At 40.2% G+C, this 24,210-nt stretch overlaps 1 protein-coding gene across 3 annotated transcripts in view; it reads right to left on the bottom strand.

The window, feature by feature from the left end:
* Nucleotides 1–405: 405 nt before the first annotated feature.
* Nucleotides 406–24,210, bottom strand: part of PCDH11X (protocadherin 11 X-linked) — a 953,301-nt gene continuing 929,496 nt past the window's right edge. For all 3 annotated transcript variants that reach the window (XM_069985681.1, XM_069985679.1, XM_069985680.1), the window contains one exon: nucleotides 406–2,991. In XM_069985681.1, coding sequence (XP_069841782.1) covers nucleotides 2,606–2,991 — 386 coding nt within the window. In that variant the 3' untranslated portion in view covers nucleotides 406–2,605. The remainder of the gene's footprint in view (nucleotides 2,992–24,210) is intronic.

Genomic DNA, 24,210 nt, shown 5'->3' on the forward strand with positions numbered 1-24,210 from the left:
CTTCTCTAGTGATAGGTGCTGGGATGACTTATACCCTGTATTGAGTGGTCTTCTGAATTGGCTACAAATTGTAAAAGTAGGGTATACAAGTTCTGATTGTGCTACAAGCAGACACCTCAGCAACATAGATGATCGAACATCAAAAAATCTTAGCTTCTATAGAACTTGAACCTTGTCGAACCTTCCGCATTTGATTCCCAATGCCTTCCCCATCTGTGGGGAGGGAGGAGACAGCACGGTTACCACCTGGAATTCTGCTATTCAGCCTGGGTAATGGGCTAAATCCCGGAATTCCAGGCATCCCCGGCTGTCTCCCCTTTCCCCACGGAATGGGAAGGCATTGGGAATCAAATGCGGAAGGTTCGACAAGGTTCAAATTCTATAGAACCTAAGATTTTCCGATGTTCGATCATCTCTACTCAACAACACTAATAATGGCTGGCCATGAGGTCCTCGGTGTAGCCTGTAGATCCCTGCTCCTACTTCAGCTAATAATACCGATCCCTACACCAACTATGTCCAGTGTGCAAATCTGTTATTGGAAAGGTTTAACGGATCCTCATTTCCATATCCCTCTATATAATCTATTATGCAGTCGGGGCCGCTGGATCTACAGAGAAGAAGCCCCGTAAATTAATTTAACCAAAATGACTTCAAAACGTAATAAGTTTAATTTGTGAGCGCTTGTTTTAATATTCATAGTTTCCCACGATGGAACAACTAATTTGCATCCTTGTTATATGAACGTATCGCACGTTATATAAAGCCAATGAATAAAGGTTGAATATTGCAGAAATGAAGAATAAAGAAATCGTGAAAATTCTCTTCCACTTTTTTCATAAATCCATTAAATAAGTGACTTTTTTTTACAGAAATTCTACAGAAACTAAAAGCTAGTCGTCGACCTACTATTCTGACAGTGTCGTAATTCTCTAAAAAAGACAACCGTAATGTACTATATACAACATAGAAACTAAATAGTGATGTAAACCATGGTGCCCTGTGCCTACCGGACCGCCTCCGTACCTATAGGGATACTAGAAGCTGCTGTTTGGGGTAATTAGTCGTTGTGTAACATAAAACTATAGCAACCATAGAAATGGACCATTTTCTACACAATATATTGATTTAGGTTTAACGAATAGCAATGCTAGTACATGTATAATCTGTCGTATACTAAAATCCTTGGTTTATTTAGCAGGAATGAGTGTGAAAGGCTCATATATGTATATATACAAAAGAGCTAATGGGTGAAATTCGACTAATAGGAATGTGGCTTTGTTGACCGTTCATTTACATGGGACAAATATAAAAAAAAAAATCCCAAAATTTGCTTTGGGTCCAATTTTATAAAATTGGACGTTGGATTAGAACGTGGATTGAAGTGAACTCCTTTCAGTCTCTTTAATGCCAATACTGTACAAGCCTAACCTTAGGGGAAGCCTTGTTCTTCATTTTGAACCATTTATCGGAAACTTACTTCTAAGGTTTTGAATTTAGATATTTTGTGGGAAATTCTAAACAAACTTAATTAGTTTTAAATCAATTTGCTTTTTATAGTTCTGACCTCTTCTATGGGACCGTCTGGCCTCCAGCTTTGCAGTGGCTCTGTTATCTACACTCCTTGTGGCGGTCATATAAGCGGCTATCATTTATTTAGAGTAGAGGTGGGGATCCTTTGGCCTTCAGCTGTCACAAAACTACAATTCCCATCCACATCCTAGCCTTTGGCTATACAGGCATGATAAAATGGTGGAAATGTAATATTGTAACGGTTGGAGGGCCAAAGGCTTCCCATCTCTGATTTAGAGGTATGGTGAGTAGTGTTGAGTGGAGTTGCCGATCAACACTGTTCTCCAAATGTTCTCTGAACCTGAACAGCTTGCATTTGACTCCCGGCATCTGGAGAGTGTAGATGCTGCCCCAAGGCTGCCATGAAAACATGAATTTACAGAAGCTAATGGTTGTATCCATGTTTTCCAGAACTCCTTAGGGCTGCATCCAAATTCTACAGACCCCGGGAGTCAAATGCTGAGTGTTCTGGTTTAGAGAACGTTTGAAAAGCACTATTGAGCGTCAACTCCACTCAACACTAATGGTGTGCATTATCCTGGATGTATGTACCACAAAAGCAGCCCCCGGGCAGTGCTATGGGGCCCTTAGATCAGGTTCACCACATTCCTTATGGATGAAATAATATTTGGCTTTCCACTGGGATGACCTATAAGAAATGAGATAATCGGGGCAGATGGTTGGCCATCCCTTTCAGGGATGAGGATATCTAGCTGCAGGAACCACCAACAACAAAGCTTTTTGCTACCCGACCATTTAATTTAGGTCCCTCAAAAAGACGACCGGCTCAATCGTAACCCATAGATTTTATGGAAGAATAGCGTTCTAATGGAATGGCTGTGGGTGACACTTTTAAGAACATACAATACATAGCATTAGTCTTACTTCAGTCATTAGATGTGGTGTTCTATATATACAATGTAGCTCGTTTCACACTCCTATGTATCTTACATATGTTTTTTTATGGAGTATTAAGCTGTGACTATGTACATCTGACGCACAAGTATACACAGAAAGAGCTACTAGATACACTTCAGAGTTGGTGCTCGTGTACAAACTTAGAATTACTCCCTGAAGCTGGTGCTTGTTGACATGGGGTAAAATTTGCCAAGGGAATAACTTTGACAGGATCTTCAATGGTACAATGTCTCTCGCATGTGTTGTAGAACTGGGGTCGAGATGCCCCCTTTTCGCTATCTTCCTTGGGCAGAGGTCTTCCGAGGGTATGTACTCCGTCTGGCCTCGCACCTCTTCCCCAACCTTGCTGGAATCCAAAGGTCGGCAAAGGCGGATTAGACTGCTGGTATTGGGTCAGAGACGGTGGCATCCAGCAGTTATCGGAGTGGCCGAGGATGAGGCATTCTTGGGTGCAGGTCTCCGAGGCTTCTGCAAGGGCTTTTTGGAGGTTGACCTCAATTGCTAGAAAGAAACAGAAAATAGTTTTTTTTAGGTGTTTAGTCTACACAACAAAGACTCAAAATATTTTGTCAGGCAAAATTTGCATGATTTATATACAGCTGAAATAGGGATCAGTCCTTCTCCTAAACACATGAAGTAAAGACCCACATACAAGAAGTCTACAGAAATATACTTTTTTTATATTGTTAACATGTTATTGAGTCTATTCTACTTTGTAAACCAGCCAATGGACATCTTAGTCCGTATCGGTCTACTTTACCCTAAGTGGCAACTTTGGGGAATTTTCATCAATAGGTTCTCCACACTTGTTTTGGGTGACAGCGAGAATCCTCAATTACCTGTCACCCAATTGTAAATTTTATGACCATACTGTGCGTCATATTTACATTGCAAGGGTCTTCATCAGCTGATTAACACCCTGCGTAATAGGGCTAGTGAGCAAAAACTTTCATCAGCTGATCAGGCTCTGTAAAATATCATTGTCTGCTGGCCACACATTACCCTGTATATGGAAATGTGCACACTGAGGAAATGTGATGGAAAATCCTTTGCCAAATTCGCCGCTTGGATGGATGAAGGAATCTGCCCGTGCATAGAATGAAGTCTAGGACACGGGCGGAGTGCGGACACACGCGGCAAATTCCGCAATGAATTTTCCATCAAATTTCCTCAGTGTGCACATACCCCAACAACGGATTTGCGGATCGATTACAGTGCCTTCTGCTGTGTGGTGTCATTTTGGTTCACAATGTTGCATTCAAGCCATTCCTCTTTTTCTCCCATTAAACCGCACCTCTTCACAACATGTTAAAAAGAAAATAAAAAAAATGTGTCTAATACATAATTAAGGTGGCACGGACGCCATACTGTTCCAATTATGGAAATGCAATTAGACCAAGTAAAATACTAAAAATAAAAGAATCTGACACTTTTTTAACCACTTCATGGATTATTTGCCAGCTTAAAAAAGTGAGAAATTAATAATATTAGGGCCCTTGCACACTGAGCAATAGGTGCGGAATTGAAGAGGAAAAATTTCTGCTTGAAATACCTCCCTTATTTATCTCGGGCAGAATAGAAGAAGAATTAGAGCGGAATTAGAGTGGAATTTCAAGCCTTATAAGCTGATGCACCGACATTATACAAACATGTCCCCCCATTTTATACCTACAGCAATAACGCATTAGTTTCATAAGAAAATGCAATAAAGAAACGATACGTGTAACATGCGTGACACCTTCTATAAGAGAACATTCATCAACCTCATGCAGCACTATAAAAATAAAGATTTCCTAAAGCGCAGTGTAGGTTTTCTAAGCGCTCTGTAAGGAGCTTCGCTCAGCTACTTCTCTTGTAAGAAAAGAGAATTCTCTATATAAATATAAAACCCTCCAGGTAGCTTGGGTAATGTTACTTCTAATGGCGTCTATTATCCTGACAGTCTCGGGGACTTTCTATGTCTGAACACTATCAAAAAGTATTTCTAAGGAGAAAGCTTTGATAGACGGAGCAATTGGTGTCTTAGTGGGGTTCCTTGGGTCCACCAGAGGAGACCATTCGGAGGGATTCTCCTTCTATAAAAGACTACTTATTTCTTACTGGATAATCGATAATAAAGGCTTAAACATGTATCAAGAACTGGTAAAAGACTTTACTGTATAGTGAGGCTTGGGCGAAGATCAAACAGGTCAACCGTCCCAACATCTTATAACTAGAGATAAGACAACTTTTAAAAAGTTTGGCTTGTCTAGTTTGTGAACTACTGGGTGGCCGGTTCGGTTTGACCTGAATCGGTTTTGAACTAACTAGGTTGTACAGTCTGGCTCCCGGGAGGTTAAGTGGAGTTGTGTTGCATTGTACTTACCCCCCTGGTTTCATGTCTTCTCTTCACCAGACCCTTCACATAGTGCTTGATGTGGCTCCTGTGCTCCTCCTCAGCCAATCAGTGGCTGCAGTGATCTCCTGCCTCAATCACTAATTGGCTGAGCAGAGACCACATCACACACTGTGTGCTGGGTCTGGTGAAGAGAGGAGATGTGAGCCCAGGAGGGTAAGTATAATGCCCCCCCCCCCCCCAACAGGGAAAAGTGTGTATTGCATCCCCACTTAGGGGGCCAGACTGTATTCCACTTGTTGTTTCTCAGCTATCTCTCTCTTTCTGTGTGTCCCCAGTGCTGTGCTTGTCCTACCCACTCCATAGACTTGTATGGGTTGTAATTTGATCCCTGAGCTACTTACAGGATAAGGTCAAGGACAGTGTAGAAGTTGGTCAAAGGGGGGGATGTCTGATAACTGAAAAAGGAAGCATTTTGTCTGATAAGATATCACATCAAGTTTCTTAAATTGGCTTCTTATATGAGAAGTTTGTTGACGCGTCAGTATCTATTCTGTATATGGAAAACATCCTTATTAAAGAGCGTAGAGCTGCGAATCTCACATATACCCCCACTTAGAGCCAGCAAATATTTCAGAGAATGTTATAATTGGTAATAATAATGCAGAGAACCGTCTTTTATCTGAGTTTTTCTTTAGTTGTAGTGGTTGATCTTTGGCCCCGATCATTCTCGTTGTCATTTTCCGCATATCGCAGTCCCACATTACGCGCTTATATCTTCGGTAATGGAGACATCTTTTGCTGTTGTTTACTACCCGTATAAAAATAGACTTAACAAATCCTCCCTGATAGGGATCGAATAGTTCTCTATGCGATTTCATGTTACATATGCCATAGATATGTTAATGGGATACGAGGGGAGTAGTATGGAGCCATGCATTCCATTTGCATCTATTAACAGGGAATTTGCTAACATAAATCATCAGCAAACGGAGGCTACATAAACACATTCACATGCAAATTGCCACAATGCGCCGCTTTTCCCTCCCTGACACTAGAAACACAAGAGCAAATGCTATAGAAATCTAAATGAAAGCATAATCTTCCCCAACATCTCCTTTGTTTATCATGAAACCCCCTTAAAAACTGCAATATGTGCCCCTTAAAGGGGAACAATCTGCAGGTTGGGGGGGGGGGATAAAACCCTAATTGACATATAGAATCTTAACTATCTCTGGCGAAACCCCTATTAAGTATCTACTTAAACCAGGGATGGGGAACCTTCGGCCCTCCAGCTGTTGCAAAACTACAATTCCCATCATGCCTGGGCAGGAATAGCAATTGATAACCAGGTCAAACAAAACTCAAAAAATCTGATTAAAAAAAAAAAGATGGTTTACGCTTGAAATTCGGCCTGTAAAATATGTACAGAGCAATGTCCTATTGTGTTCAATGGGATTTCCTATCTATTGTTCACACGGCGGAATTTACACGCGGAATGTTCCGCCACGGTTCATGTCAATTCTTTGGGCGGATTCTGCTGGAGAAATCCCATAGAAGTCATTGGGGCTTTAAATTTCCCCTTTCTGCTCGAATTCTGCACCAACTCCATTCCTCACCTATCCCCCAGTGTGAACATACCCTAAGAGAGCTTTGATACCACGTTGTGATAATGTATTTGAGTATGGTGAGAACTAGTGTTCAGCAAACACTAAAATGCTTGAGTGCTTGTTACTTGAGCATTTGAAAACCCTATTAAAATCAATGGGAGTCTCGAGCATTTAAGCAGGTGCCCTCTATTTGGCAGAGCGGAAGGTGCCTGGTTACCCCATTGAATTTTTTCGTTCAAATTTTTGTTTATTTCATCCCTTGAAGAGAAGCGTAAGTGAAATATACAAAAATTGGAACGAAAAAATGCAATAGTTTTCTGCAAGACGAACTAGAGCTCTGGCGGTATGCCGGTAACTGACTGCACCCCGCAGGAGTAACCTATTGCATTTTTTCGTTCTAATTTTTGTATTTTTCATTTACACATCTCTCCAAGGGAAGAAATATACAAATATTTGAATTAAAAAAAAAATCAATAGGTTACTGCATTGGGCGAGAGGTATAACTGCTTAATGAGAACTTGCATGCTCTTTATAGAAAAAAAAATCCTTAAAGGGGTTATCCAGTGTTAGAAAAGCGCGGCCACTTTTTTCCAGAGAGAGCACCGCTCTTGTCTTCAGTTATGGCGTGATTCGTAATTAAGCTTCATTCACTTCAATGTAACTGAGTTACAAAACCTGCACCCAAACGGGAGACCAGAGAGGTGCAGGGGAGGCCATGTTTTCTAATGCTGGATAACCCCTTTAAGCCAAAGTCGGCAGTGTACAATATGTCCCCTCTAAATTCAATATAGCTCTAAATTCAATCTGTCACTCCTGAGCTAAGTTAGAAAGTTTTGACACTTGATCCAGTTTAGAAGAAAAAGCCTAGGGGGCGATCTCTGACTGCAAAAGCTCAGCAATAGAGAGAGATGAGCATGGTTTGAGTCGGAGTGCTCGACATTTGAATACCAGTGGATGACAAAGTTGGATGGAGTCCTGAAAAATATGGATATAGCCTACGGCCAGGACTCCCTAGGGGGCATCTAACTTCTTCAGCCGATATTCAAATGCCGGAAGATCCGCCTGGAAAATGCTTGATTCGTGCTTATCTCTACTTAGCAATATTCAGCTCCTCCTCTGCTAACACCTATATCCTTGCATGTAAACAACTACTCTGAGGACATTACTGGGCTTTTGCAGTCAATAAGAACACCCCGTGGGCTTTATCTTCCATTTTGCATAAAACTTCTAAAGCTTCTATATCAGGGATAGAAAACCTTGGCTCTCCAGTTGTTGCAAAACTACAACTCCCATCATGTCTGGACAGCCAAAGCTAAAGCTTTGGCTGTCCAGGCATGATGGGAGTTGTAGTTTTGCGACAGCTGGAGAGCCCAAGGTTCCCTACCCCTGCTATGTATCATGGCTGGAGGGACGGAATAGAATTACAGTGCAATAGGTATTGCCATAGCTGTTCTCTGTATGGGATGTCCTCACATCAAGACCTCATTGGGAGACTACTCTCCACCCAAGACATGAGGCTCGTAAACCAAGGACCCTCAGAATTCCCTTATAGGGTCTTTGAAAATGAGCCCTGAAATGACGAACTAAAAAAAAGGTTTAACCTAAAAATATCCTCTTCCCGATCTGCGGCTCCTGTGACTCAGATGGTGGGAGTCTTTGGAGCGTGTATCAGAGGCGGGAGTCTTGTTTGCTCTCGGTGGTTGGTGTCTGATGTAGATTTCATATCTGAAGACACGGTAATTATTGGCTTTTACAGGATAGACGGACAGACAGCAGTGGAAATAGCGTGCTTCATTTCCTTCCTTCTGATGTTTAGATTGAAAATGCCCATCAAACGCTATCAGGTAGAGCGCCGTGCAGAGCCGGGTGGGTAATACTAATGTGCGTCTGCTCCAGTCTACACAAATAGTCAAGGAACATCTGTTATTGAGATGTGACTAATGTGCCGCTCATAGAGGAAATCCAGCCTGGTAATGTAATAAAGGCTATTTACCGGAAATACATCCTTTATGTCTAATATCTGAACTCCTTATAATACACAGGCTCATTTTCTTACATGAAATGTTTGTCACTTTGTATTATATAAAGGATTTTCTAGAGTCTATTATACTCCAGAGCTGCACTCACTATTCTGCTGGTGGGGTCACTGTGTACATACATTACATTACTGATCCTGAGTTACATCCTGTATTATACTTCAGAGCTGCACTCACTATTCTGCTGGTGAGGTCACTGTGTACATAGAGTACATTACATTACTGATCCTACATCCTTACATCCTGTATTATACTCCAGAGCTGCACTCACTATTCTGCTGCTGGGGTCACTGTGTACATACATTACATTACTGATCCTGAGTTACATCCTGTATTATACCCCAGAGCTGCACTCACTATTCTGCTGGTGAGGTCACTGTGTACATACATTACATTACTGATCCTGAGTTACATCCTGTATTATACTCCAGAGCTGCACTCACTATTCTGCTGGTGAGGTCACTGTGTACATACATTACTGATCCTGAGTTACATCCTGTATTATACCCCGGAGCTGCACTCACTATTCTGCTGGTGGGGTCACTGTGTATATACATTACATTACTGATCCTGAGTTACATCCTGTTTGATTGATCCAAATTTATATTCAATCTGGGATTTTCTAATGATTCCACTAATCCATGTAAATCCAGACTGTTAGTCTCTAGCATGGGCGTATGACTTGGAGGGTCTTCTGCTTCCTCTTTCTGGCAATGGAAGAGTTGAAGTCTGATCTGGTTCCTTCCTGTTGTTGTGTGGCCGTCCCATCTATTGACTTCCTAAATTCAATAGGAGTTGCTATGACTTTTGTTTCTTAAAGGGTTTCTCCAGAGAAAATAAATTGTTTTCAAATCAACTGGTGTCAGAAAGTTATATAGATATGTAAGTTACTTCTATTAAAAAATCTCCAGTCATCCAGTACTTTTCAGCTGCTGTATGTCCTACAGGAAATGGTGTATTCTTTCCAGTCTGACACAGTGCTCTCTGCTGCCACCTCTGTCCATGTCAGGAATTGTCCAGAGCAGTAGCAAATTCCCATAGAAAACCTCTCCTGATCTAGAGGTGGGAGCAGAGAGCACTGTGTCAGACTGGAAAGAATACACCACTTCCTGCAGCACATACAGCAGCTGATAAGTACTGGGAGTAAGTAATTTACAAATCTTTAGGACTTTCTGACACCAGTTATTTTTTTTTTTTTTTTATGTTCTCTGATGTTTCCCTTTAAATCAACTTGTATTATACTTTGAGTCCGTGAACCAACTGCATAGAGTAGATGAAAATTACTGAAATAGGTGACGGATTCCGGATGTTAACCAGGCGCGGGGACAACTCTGCAGAGTTTTGTCTCATTACGGAACAAGCAACAATTAGACCACAATTACCCAAATTACCTTTAAGTGAATCATGACTGAGCGCCATTATATTTCCCCAACACGGCTCAGACAGGAATTCACGTCTAGCTGGGCCAATACAATTCTCTGTGCTGCCAGAAAAGCCTTTCATTCCTGAAGTATTCCTTAATAACCAAATAAGTAGTAGTGTCAGCGTAGCGGGAAGTTAGCGGAGTTCTGCTGATGACGGGGGAGGGGGGCCGCACGCATTCCTCAGCCAAGAGACATGAAGCCATGGGGGACTGGATGCTCGGGATTGTATTCAGGCCAAGCAAAGGGTTTCAGCCATGGGGGGAGGGGGGTTATTGCTTCCACTTACCCAGGGGACCGAATGGAGGCGTCTGAGTGACATAATTTAGGAGGTGTAATTCTGCAAGAAACCATTTTTAGAGGAAAAGATGGAAAAAGCAATGGAGAAGGGATTGTTAGCATGATATCGGGTCTGTAGAGTGAAAGCAAATACATCACACAGAGAAATAGAATCTACTAACGCTCTATGGATTTAGACAAAGTGATCACCTGACCTCCAGCTGGTGCAAAACTCCAATTCCCATCACCTAACGCTTTGGCCGTCCAGGCATGATGGGAATTGTACCTGCTGGAGGGACACGAGTTTGAGACCACGTAGACCATGCAGCACCCAGGTGATTTAGGGTCCCACACTTACAATACAGTATGATCCAAATATTCTATGTTAGGCTAGGTTCACACTAAACTTTTGCAATCCATTTTTTTCATCCGTTTTTGCAAAAAACGGATGGAAAAATGGACGCATGTGTGTGCATCCGTTTTTCCATTGAATTCCAATATAATTCTCATTTTTGTGTCCATTAAAAAAAAAACCTGATCCGTTTTAATCTGTTTTTTTTTTTTTTTTTTTGTAATGGAATTCATTGGAAAACTGGTTCAAAATGGATGCACACATGCGTCCATTTTTTCAATCAGTTTTTTGCAAAAAATGGATGAAAAAAACTAATTGCAAAAACGTAGTGTGAACCCAGCCTAAAACAATGGCGAACCATTCATACATTATGGCGATGCAGAGAACGTATCCACATCCTACGTAACGTCCTCCCATTGTGGTCTGTGATAGTATTGGTGGTTACATAATGGGCCCTGGAGAAGACGTTATACCAGAGATATCATGTTCACCACGCTACATCCCGTCATCTAGTTACTAGATACCTACGTCTCAGGAATACGACCATTTCTCAGAACTTCATTTAAAGTCAATTGACGTTGAATCACTTTTCCTGGTAGTAAAAGCCAGTTAACGTTAAAGTGATATCTCCAGAGAGACAAGCTCGAAGATCTGGACTCCCAAGCTCACCATGACCAGGACAATATGACCACCTGAACGCTTGAGAAAACTACAAGGATGTAGTGGGACGGCAAGCAAGTAACTTTGCAACAACTGCAAAAATCCAGCCACAAATTTTTTGCAACCTCGTCCTAGGGGAGAGCTAATGGCGGTCTACCAATGGCTATTCCTTTGGTTTCCTCCTCCACATGCATGTTCTTGCATAGGTATTCTATGGGAAGAAAGGAATAAATCATTTCCCGAAACCTATGGAAAGAGGCGGGAACCCCACTACTATGCACTTGATCAATCCCACTGGAATGGGTGGTCTTTAGAGATGAGCGAACCGGGTTCGAATCGATCTGAACCCGAACGTTCGGCATTTGATTAGCTGGGGCTGCTGAAGTTGGATGAAGCTCTAAGGTTGTCTGGAAAACATGGATACAGCCAATAACTATATCCAGGATTTCCACATAGCCTTAGGGCTTTATCCAACTTCAGCAGTCACCGCTAATCAAATGCCGAACGATCGGATTGACTTGAGCATGCTCCAGGTTTGCTCATCTCTAGTGGTCTCAAACAACTTTAATGTGTTCTACAATACATTGTTCCTGTGGCTCTCCAGCCAATACAAAATTATAACTTCTATCTTGCCCTTACAACGTCCAGCACAATTGGCCAAAGTCACTGAATTTGGTGGCATCTGTCAACTTTAATGCAGTCGTGATTCCATAGAGGTTTCCTCCATACTATGTGTATACACTGCGGCTAGGATTCCATCTAAATACAGTCCTCGCAAGATTTTGCATTAATCACGGCCGTTGTTGCAAATTGGCAACAGCAGCCGTGATTAAAACAAAACTTATGTTGTGTGAACATTGCCTAAGTGGTTGAAAATGAGTAATAAATAAAAAATGGCAAATTTTGTATTCTGTTACTGCTTTGTTTTGGCTGAATCAGGGATCAGATGGAAGTTAGTGGTGAAGCTGAACCTTCGGATGTGGCCAACCTTAAAGGGGTATTCCCACAAGACTGCATAGCAATGAGCTATTCTTTATTTTTTTTTAATTTTTTATAACTTCCGAACTTACACAAACAGTGTAGCTCGTGGGGCCGCACCAATTACACCCCAAAAAAAAATCAGTTATGCTAATTTTTTTACTCCATGGTTTGGCTATTTTTGGTTCCCTGACCACCTCTAGTGTCTGCAAGCAGGCCACAGGGGTCCAGGAAGCCATCTTTAGGATATGAGATGACCACTTTTACAGATGTTGTAATGGTAACATCGTCCCGGGTTTCGGATCTTCAGTAGGGTCATTGGTGCCATTGATCTTGGCCAAAATGGTAAAGATAAAAATTACAAATGGTGATGCAAAAATTAACCCCCACAAAGCTTTATAGAAAAGAAAAAAAGTTCTTGGAGTCAGAAAAACGGTGACTATATTTTTAAGTAGTAAAACACGAAAACCTGTAAAAATAGAATATCGTTATTATTGTGCCAACCTGAGGAATACAGATAAGATGCCAATTCTTCAGCACACTGTACAGTGTATACCAGGACCCCCGCACCCCCATTCCCCAATTAATTTCTCTCTATAGACTAGTCTATTTTGATAAATCCTGATACCAGGCTACAGTCTGGGTGATCGTGCCCTTGGGCGCCTGTGAAGGTCATAACTGAGCCCATAGTTTCTTTTGAAGCCTATAGTAAGAATGGGGGCTTGTAAACTTTTGCGCAATGATTAGAATAAGGACAAAGTCAGCAATCCTTCATCTGTAGGATATGAGAAGCGATCAGAGATAATGGCCACGTTGGCTGCAATATTTATTCGCCACCGAGTTCCCAGGTCAATGTATTCTCCTGTTTACGAGCGAAGCTTTCACCGAGCAGAAATCAATGTTCCCCAAGCCTCTAATTTGATATCTGAATATTTAAATATCAAACCGCAACATTTTAAACAATTAAGATAAGAAGTCTCTTTTCCATCCGATTTGCCCGCAGCCATGTGTTTATTTGATCTGCCACTTACATTGACATTAGCTCTAACCACATATTATTATTATGTACTTTGATTAGAGTTGGTGCCCTTAGGCAATGAAAGGTCAGTCTTTTTGCGTGTGTGTTTTGACTATAATAGCTGTTTTGCCTATTGCATCTAATGGTATGCATCCATGGCACTTTATCCTCATGCCTCCTACGTAATTTCACTCTGGCCCGTCAATCAGTTTCTTTTGAGAGATGAACTCAACGTTCACGCCATGCCTACACGGACAGGATCGCTTCCACCTCTTTTATCCCTGAGCTATACGCACTATTTTGACAGCGGACGGTGGTGTTAAATGTCCTTCGGCCGTGAGAACATGATGGGAATTGTAGTTTTGTAACAGCCAGAGAGCCGTAGGAAGAAGAACACTGCCCGAAGGCCTTCCTGACACGGGATGAAGCCATCAGAATAGCCAAATCTTTTTATTTCACCTTTAGTGTTTGGAGGTTATCTGGCCAAAATATTAGCAACCTGCATTGTGCAAGGCTTCATATCCTCTATCATTAGCTGATACTAGATCTACAGGCGGTGTATATGAAGTCCTTATACTGCGTTTACACAGAACGATAATCGTTTACATTTTCGCATAAACGATCGCATTTAAGCGATAATCGTACTGTGTAAACACAGCAAACGATCAAACGACGAGCGAGAAATCGTTCATTTTGATCTTTCAACATGTTCTTAAATCGTCCGTCGTTTGCTGAAAATTTCGCAGATCACTTCGTGTAAACAGTCTTTCACCGATTTACCCTTAAAAGATGGGCTTAAAAACAATCGCAATAACGATTTTTCTAACGATTTAGTCGTCTAAACACTGATCGTTATAAAAACCAAATCGTTGCTTCAAAATGGTTAAACGATCGATTGGGCGAACTATTGCTCCGTGTAAACGTAGAATTAGAGGGTCAGTCCAATGATGAGGTCCCAGGTGCTATGGTTTGGCGAGAAGAGACAAGGCTCGCGCTGGGTGGCCTGGATGTCCAACGTAGAGAACCATAGGTCACGTCGAACTGTAGAGACAACACTTTAAAAGGGGTTTACTGCCTTGGACAATCTTTGTTAGAAGGGTTCATTGTCGATAGGTGAGTCACAAAAGGCAGCTTTACTTTTCCTGCAGCGCCACCACAGGAGAAATTAAGCATTACACTTTGCCCATTCAAATTAATATGTGGTCTGTGCAATGTGGGACAGGATAGGTCCTCCAGACAGGCATTCTTATAATAACATAACTTATCGCCCCTGTCATCTGGCCCATAGTAGGATACATACATGTAGATTTTGGAATCATGTGTGCCACGTTGTCAGTCTAGTGCTCTTTGGGAAGGTGCATGGAGCAGCTTACTTTTTGTGGTGCCCTATGCTATGGCAACATATAAAATATGTACTGAGAAGCAAGGCATACATCATAAACATTCGCTGGGCCAGATATAGGACGCCCATTCTGACGAATACTGCATAAGTATTGCGAGTGGACGTGCGCAGCCTTACCTCTTACACTTCTTTCAGCCACAGAGTGCAGGTCGTCTGGGCTAGTGAGTGTAAGTGGGAATGGTAAAAATTGGTGGCACAGAGACCCCAGGTCAACAACTTCATAGGAGTATATGTGGTAATGCATAGAACTGCCACTTAAATTCCTGTAAATCTTTTGACCCGGGTGATGCATAGTGCACAGATTCTGTGGTGCCCTCCACTAAAGCTTACGTGTAAATAAGTCCTAATCATCACTCACTAATGCAACTGTACCCATTACCAATTGATTTCTATTGGGCTATTCACACAGTCCGTTCTATCCCCAATCCATACAAAAAAAAAAAAAAAAAATAGAACATGTCCTAGTGTGTACTGTGATTATGGTGCAGATTACCAATAGAAGTCTATTGGATCTGTGTTTTTTTTTTCAGACTCCACAGATGGCGATGACCCCGAACAGGTCGGTTCAACACTAATTCTGAGTATTCACATCTTTAGTTTCTGGTCTCTAAAGTACAATCCGCACCAGAAATCACAGCAGGTATTGAGTATTAAAGTAATGCTTCACTTTTATAGACCCCCTAAGGAGAAAGGGGCAACTCCGACCCCCGATGTTCCTACTACATCACTTTTTACATTTCATAAAGTGAATCATCTCAAACTTACAACTTTATAAAACTTCAGACGCCATCAATCCATGATAACCTTGACCTTGTTGTGATGGCGGTATTTTTTATTAGCACTTCATACCGCATGATTACTGAAGGACCTTGTTACTGGAGAGGATAATACACAATTAAACCTAATTAATGATGTGATTATTCATTTATGTTCAATGATTTATTCCATCCGAATCCTACTCGATGTGGCACTTCTCCTTTTAAGTAACCCCATTGTTAACTTTATATTGTCTGTAAAGTCATTGCCGATGTGACGGACTCCTGGAGGTCACCAAAGACTTTTTAATAATGTAAAATAAAAAAATCCCTGCTTTTAGGGTCATTACTTTTCAGCCGATGTGGAATAATATGAATTGTTCTCTAGACTGGAATATCTCATTTCTTTATTTTAGATTTGTCTTGAGTCGTTGCTTTGTAACCTCCGGGTTTAAGGCAAGGTCATCCAAGGTCATGTCTTTCTATGCCTACACTCGTCTTCCACTGCCATCGCCTTAGCTTGACTGCCCCCAATTATAAAACACTTAAGAGTTGGTTGATAAATGCGTTTCAGATGTTTTGATGCTGGTTTTTTGAGCCAAAGCCAGAAATGTATTGAAAGGAACAGGGAGTATAGAGGGAGGAGAGGTCTAACCACCATGGCCTTGTCTCAATGAAGTGAATCAAAAACTGTAACTGCAGGGGGTGTTATCCAAAAAAGTTGTGTGTGCCACTAGCCCAAAGGGTCCATATCACCAGGATAGCTCTAATCTGTATGTCCTGGGAGCTTTGGAGCTCTTCTATGTTCCAGAATAGAGAACCACTCTGGAGTAGTGTTGAGTCAAAATGTTCTGGTTCGGCAACGTTATCCAAAACCCTAACATGGCGTTTGATTTCGTGTGGCTGCCGCCTCTAGGGAGTTCTGGAAAACATGGATACAGAGGCTTCCTAAGGCAGCATCGAACTGCAGTAAATCAAATGCAGAGTGTTTAGGTTGGTATAACGTTGCCGAATTCGCACATTCTGCATATTCCGGAGGAGCATCTCCTGCTCTGGCTGGCCTAGACCTTTCATACATTTCATGGATTACAGCCCCCTTCCCCCATCTTATCTCTACAACACCTATTATTTAAGGTGGCTCAGCCTACTTTTATATAACACTTTTGATATCCTGTATATTCGACCTATGCTTGACATCTTAAAGGGGTTATCAAGTGTTAGAAACCATGACCCATGTCTCCAGTTTGGGTGCAGATTTTGCAACTCAGTTCTATTGAAGTAAATAGAGTGTAATTGTAACCGCACCTGAACTGGAGACAAGAGTCTTATTGTTTCTAGTAGAAAGTGACCACATTTTTCTAACAGTGGATAACCCCTTTAATTCTATCTCTACCTGATCACCTCCTATACTCCATATGGCCTGGACTGTCAACCCCTGAACAGTGTCAGACTGGGGTATCTGGGTTTCAACAGAGGAAATAATCCTGGGGGACAACCAATATAGAACCAGTGAGAAAAGACATGTCAGTCAGTGTTGGTGTAGGCTTCTAAGCTGGGGCCCACCGGAGGATCTTCGGTCATTTGGTGGGCCAGTCCGAGACACTAACCCTGAACCAATGCCAACTGCCACAAGTAGAGATGAACAGAATTAATCTTCTGAACTGAAATTCATTCTGAACTTTGTGAAGAGTTCTGTACCGACCTTCTTGCAGAGTTCAGAATGAGTTTGTAAAGATGACGCCTACTCAACCAATGTCTTGCCTCGGTCAGTCAGTCAGTCAGTAATTGACTGAGCGGACTGTCACTGCCGAGATGTGTTTGTCTCAGAAGTGGAGGTGCTGCAGTCGATCTAACTCAAACCTAGCCGGACCTTTTGCATTTGATTGCTGATGTCTTCACGGTCCGTGCGGAAGGAGGAGACATCCCAGGGCCCGCATGGAATTCCGGGATTCAGCCTAGGTAATAGGTTGTATCCCAGAATTCCAGACTGTCCCCAGGAGTTTGATCAAACCTAGCTTCTTCAGATGTTCGATCAAGCCTAGTGGCAGGGTGAGAAGTCAATATGCCTATAGCGTCCGTGCCCTAGGCCTTTGGTGCCCTTTTCCCATCACAGGCCTAGGGCGCGGATGCTTAAGGCCACACCAGACTGACTTTTCTCTCCGCCATGCTGCAGCAATAAAAGTCGTTTTTCTTCAAAATACCGGCACCACCAGAAGGGCTGAATCGGGCACTGTGTGAGGACCTTAACAACGCGGTACCGGCAGGAGGCGGCTACATACCAGTACAGAGTCACTTTAAGAATAAAAACCTAGAGCGCACCTAGACGCTTATCCTAAGCTTGGCCCAAATGCAATACGGTTATATAGTAAATATGCCCAATTATTTCTATAAACCTTGAGAATTTTCTATACTCAAAATCAATGCCTGAAGGAGTCCACAGACCTCGGCCTTACATGTGGCGTTCTATCATTTACATGGCAGCCAGAGGACAGATACTTATAGTATGTAGAACCACCGTCTAAAAAACTGGTTATTATTAATTCTTCTGACCCAAACCAACAAGATTCCCGCACAACAATGCAATGACTATGGTGATGAGATGGAGGCTTTCTAAGAAGCCACCAGGGTGAAGATATTTTCGCTCAGATGGTTGGGGGACGCCTATTGACAAGTCTTCACATCACGTATCGATTTTCTGTAGAGCTGAAGGAAAAAATCCAGATGATTTTCTGGAAAGTTGTCTCCATGTAGTGAACTCCGTGACACCATCAGGTATTGGAGAACACGTATAGCAGGCGCGCGCTGCATGTTAAGTACCTTGGCCTATACCCAGGGGATCCGGAAGGCTCCTCCGCTCTGAATCGGATTAACATTTCCGACTTGATGATTTCCCTTTAACTTTGACACTTGCAAACATTTACATGTTTAGAGGGGCTTGAAGTACTTGTCACCTTAGAACAAATAGCCTGGAATCCGGGTGATAGACGGCGCCATCTAATAGTCATTACCGAGCCGCTCTTCTGTGATGTTCTTAATCACGTCACACCGGGGGAGTTCATCCTCATTAGACGAGTGAGGCCACGAACAACATGGAGGAGGCTGCGGCCGTGCATGATGGGAGCTCGCAGTCTGCACAATGATAGTAACCGTATATAGAGGAGAAAATAGAATAGTGTGAATACCGGGCAACAGGGCGATCTATCTATCTATCTCCTATCAATCATCTATTTATTATCTATCCATCTAATTATTACCTATCTCCTATCCTATCTATCTATCTATCTATCTATCTGTCTATCTCCTATCTATCTATCTATCTATCTATCTCCTATCATCTATTTATTATCTATCTCCTATCTATCTATTATCTATCCCCTATTTATCTATCTATCTCCTATCATCTATCTATCAAACAATCATCTAATTATCTATCATCTAATTATATATCTCCTATCTATCTATCTATCTATCTATCTATCTATCTATCTCCTATCTATCTATCTATCTATCTATCTATCTATCTATCTATCTATCTAATTATCTATCATCTATCTCCTATCTATCTATCTCCTATCTATCTATCTCCTATCTATCTATCTATCTATCTATCTATCTATCTATCTATCTCCTATCTATCTATCTATCTATCTATCTATCTATCTATCTACCTATTTCCTATCTATCTATCTATTATCTATCTATCTCCTATCTATCTATCTCCTATCTATCTATCTCCTATCTATCTATCATCTATCTATCTATCTCCTATCTATCTATCTATCTATCTATCTATCTATCTCCCATCTATCTATCTATCTATCTCCCATCTATCTATCTATCTATCTATCTCCTATGTATCTATCTCCTATCTATCTCCTATCTATCCATCAATCTATCGCCTATCTATCTATCTATCTATCTATCTCCTATCTATTGATCTCCTATCTATCTATCTCCTATCTATCTATCTCCTATCTATCTATCTATCTATCTATCTATCTATCTATCTATCTATCTAATTATCTATCATCTATCTATCTCCTATCTATCTCCTATCTATCTATCTATCTATCTATCTATCTATCTATCTATCTATCTATCTACCTATTTCCTATCTATCTATCTATCTATCTATTATCTATCTATCTCCTATCTATCTATCTCCTATCTATCTATCTCCTATCTATCTATCATCTATCTATCTATCTATCTATCTATCTATCTCCCATCTATCTATCTATCTATCTATCTATCTATCTATCTCCTATGTATCTATCTCCTATCTATCTCCTATCTATCCATCAATCTATCGCCTATCTATCTACCTATCTATCTATCTATCTCCTATCTATCTAATTATCTATCATCTATCTATCTCCTATCTATCTATCTCCTATCTATCTATCTCCTATCTATCTATCTATCTATCTATCTCCTATCTATCTATCTATCTATCTCCTATCTATCTATCTATCTATCTATCTATCTATCTACCTATTTCCTATCTATCTATCTATCTATCTATTATCTATCTATCTCCTATCTATCTATCTCCTATCTATCTATCTCCTATCTATCTATCTCCTATCTATCTCCTATCTATCTATCTATCTATCTATCTATCTCCTATCTATCTATCTCCTATCTATCTATCTATCTATCTATCTATCTATCTATCTCCCATCTATCTATCTATCTATCTCCTATGTATCTATCTCCTATCTATCTCCTATCTATCCATCAATCTATCGCCTATCTATCTATCTATCTATCTATCTATCTATCTCCTATCTATCTATCTATCTCCTATCTATCTCCTATCTATCTAATTATCTATCATCTATCTATCTCCTATCTATCTATCTATCTATCTATCTATCTATCTATCTATCTATCTCCTATCTATCTATCTATCTATCTATCTATCTATCTATCTATCTATCTATTATCTATCTATCTCCTATCTATCTATCTCCTATCTATCTATCATCTATCTATCTATCTCCTATCTATCTCCTATCTATCTATCTATCTATCTCCTATCTATCTATCTATCTATCTATCTATCTATCTATCTCCTATCTATCTATCTCCTATCTATCTATCTATCTATCTATCTATCTCCTATCTATCTATCTATCTATCTATCTATCTATCTATCTATCTATCTATCTCCTATGTATCTATCTCCTATCTATCTCCTATCTATCCATCAATCTATCGCCTATCTATCTACCTATCTATCTATCTATCTCCTATCTATCTAATTATCTATCATCTATCTATCTCCTATCTATCTATCTCCTATCTATCTATCTATCTATCTATCTCCTATCTATCTATCTATCTATCTCCTATCTATCTATCTATCTATCTATCTATCTATCTATCTACCTATTTCCTATCTATCTATCTATCTATCTATCTATCTATCTATCTATCTATTATCTATCTATCTCCTATCTATCTATCTCCTATCTATCTATCTCCTATCTATCTATCTATCTCCTATCTATCTATCTATCTATCTCCTATCTATCTATCTCCTATCTATCTATCTATCTCCCATCTATCTATCTATCTATCTCCTATGTATCTATCTCCTATCTATCTCCTATCTATCCATCAATCTATCGCCTATCTATCTATCTATCTATCTATCTATCTCCTATCTATCTATCTATCTCCTATCTATCTCCTATCTATCTAATTATCTATCATCTATCTATCTCCTATCTATCTATCTATCTATCTATCTATCTATCTATCTATCTATCTATCTCCTATCTATCTATCTATCTATCTATCTATCTATTATCTATCTATCTCCTATCTATCTATCTCCTATCTATCTATCATCTATCTATCTATCTCCTATCTATCTCCTATCTATCTATCTCCTATCTATCTATCTATCTATCTATCTATCTATCTCCTATCTATCTCCTATCTATCTCCTATCTATCTCCTATCTATCTATCTCCCATCTATCTATCTCCTATCTATCTATCTATCTATCTATCTATCTATCTATCTATCTCCTATCTATCTATCTATCTATCTCCTATCTATCTATCTATCTATCTATCTATCTATCTATTATCTATCTATCTCCTATCTATCTATCTATCTATCTATCTATCTATCTATCTATTATCTATCTATCTCCTATCTATCTATCTATCTATCTATCTATCTATCTATCTATCTATCTCCTATCTATCTCCTATCTATCTATCTATCTATCTACCTATTTCCTATCTATCTATCTATCTATCTATTATCTATCTATCTCCTATCTATCTATCTCCTATCTATCTATCTCCTATCTATCTATCTCCTATCTATCTATCTATCTCCCATCTATCTATCTATCTATCTATCTATCTATCTATCTATCTATCTCCTATCTATCTATCTATCTATCTATCTATCTATCTATCTATCTATCTCCTATCTATCTATCTATCTATCTATCTATCTATCTATCTATCTATCTATTATCTATCTATCTCCTATCTATATATCTATCTATCTATCTATCTATCTATCTATCTATCTCCTATCTATCTCCTATCTATCTATCTATCTATCTACCTATTTCCTATCTATCTATCTATCTATCTATTATCTATCTATCTCCTATCTATCTATCTCCTATCTATCTATCTCCTATCTATCTATCTCCTATCTATCTATCTCCTATCTATCTATCTCCCATCTATCTATCTATCTATCTATCTATCTATCTATCTATCTATCTATCTATCTCCTATCTATCTATCTATCTCCTATCTATCTCCTATCTATCTAATTATCTATCATCTATCTCTCTCTATCTATCTAACTATCTAATATCTTCCACCTCCTCCAGTTCATTATACTGTACATTACGGTAATTTATTATATTACGCTGTATATTATAACGCGGTAACACATAAGAAATTGCTCCTATAGGAGAACCACTCTAATTGCGATTTCTTTAAACAATCGGCTCTGTTCCACCTCATTGTATTACGCCCCGGCTTGTATTATCAAATTACACCGTGTTCTATAACATCTAGAACAATGCAATACATTAAGCTCAATCAAACTACAATTATTCCATATTCTCTGCCATTATGAGTCTCTCAGCTTTATCAGGGAGATGATAGATGTTGTTGTGTGAGTGCGAGGAATGACAACAGATCATCAGCCGCTGCGTGCGCAGGTAGCGCTGCAGATGCAGGAGAATGGCGCACGCCCTGCGTCTCCGGGACAGCTGCTGCAATGACTCATTAATGATAATACAGTCACTTAACCCTGCGGGCGCAGCGCAAGGAGAAATCTGTCATTTGTCATTAACAGAAGTGAAACAATGAGGAGACCAGGGCTGAAATCTGAGGGGGAGGAGGCGCTCGGCTCCAGCTGTTACTACTCGGGCAGATTGTGGTCAGCTCCAGATTGAAACTGGGAAAAATGTACAAAAACGTAAGAATCTGGAAGAAAATGAGGCTGATAAGAGTAATGATTAAAGGGAAACCATAGAGGTGTAATTACTCCTTATAGAGGGGCTCAGTAATGGTTCGCTGGGGACGTTGTATAGTGGTGGCAGAGAGACCATCCACCCTCTGCACAGATGTCATTGTGATGGTCACCTTGCTGGAGGGAGTATTACACCTCTCCGAATGTATCACAGATTATTCCTCTAAATAATGAAGGTATACAGATTACTCTATCCCCAGCTCTCCATATACGCAATGTAGGAACAGATAGTGCTGCCTCCTTGTCTCTCCCTGTAAATGAGGTGGATACAGATAGTGCTGCCTCCCTGTCTCTTCCTGTAAATGATGTAGGTACAGATAGTGCTGTCTCCCTGTTATATATGTACAGAAAGGGCTGCCTCCCTGTTATATATGTACAGATAGTGCTGCCTCCCTGTCTCTCCCTGTAAAATATGTAGGTACAGATAGTGCTGCCTCCCTGTCTCTCGCTGTAAATGATGTAGATACAGATAGTACTGCCTCCCTGACTTTGCCTGTAATATAGAAACAGTACTATCTCCCTGTCTTTCTCTGTAAATGATGTACACACAGATAGTGCTGCCTCCCTGTCTCTCCTTGTAAATGATGTAGGTACAGATAGTACTGCTTCTCTGTCTCTCCCTGGAAATTGTATGGATACATACAATACATTCTGATCTGTTTTATAAATTATGTAACTACAATTAAAATTGCCTCCATGTCTCTCAATGTAAATGATATAGGCACAGGTTGTACTACTGTGGTATGAGTATAGGCAGTACTGTGTCCTTGCCTCTTCCTGTAAATGATGTAGGTACAGATAGTGCTGCCTCCCTGTGTCTTCCTGTATATTATGTAGATACAGATAGTACTACCTCCTAGTCCTTTCCTGTATATAATGTGGGTACAGATAGTGCTACCTCAATGTCTTTTCCTGTTTATGTGGGTACAGATAGTGCTACCTCTGTCTTTTCCTGTTTATGTGAGTACAGATAGTGCTACCTCTATGTCTTTTCCTGTTTATGTGGGTACAGATAGTGCTGTGTTTCTGCACCAGTTGATGTTATAAGAAAGTAAAAAATAATTATGTATTCTGTGTTGAGATAATAATAATAATAATAATAATAATAATAATCATCATCATAAAATAAATGACTGGCGCTATACATAAGCCCGGATGATTGTTAATGGACCTGTGACTATGAACTGGAGGAATAAAAGATTTCATTGTACATTGAGAAATCCATTAGTGATGTGAGAGTGGAGCGTTCTGCCATTGTAGGGAAGTGCTGCAAACTCCATTTTTAAGAACAGTTGGACGTTCACAAGTTCCAGATATGTCAGGGTCAATCGAAGCCTCACAGCCAACCTG

Source organism: Dendropsophus ebraccatus, chromosome 10 (genome assembly GCF_027789765.1).
Source record: "Dendropsophus ebraccatus isolate aDenEbr1 chromosome 10, aDenEbr1.pat, whole genome shotgun sequence".
NCBI lineage: Eukaryota > Metazoa > Chordata > Amphibia > Anura > Hylidae > Dendropsophus > Dendropsophus ebraccatus.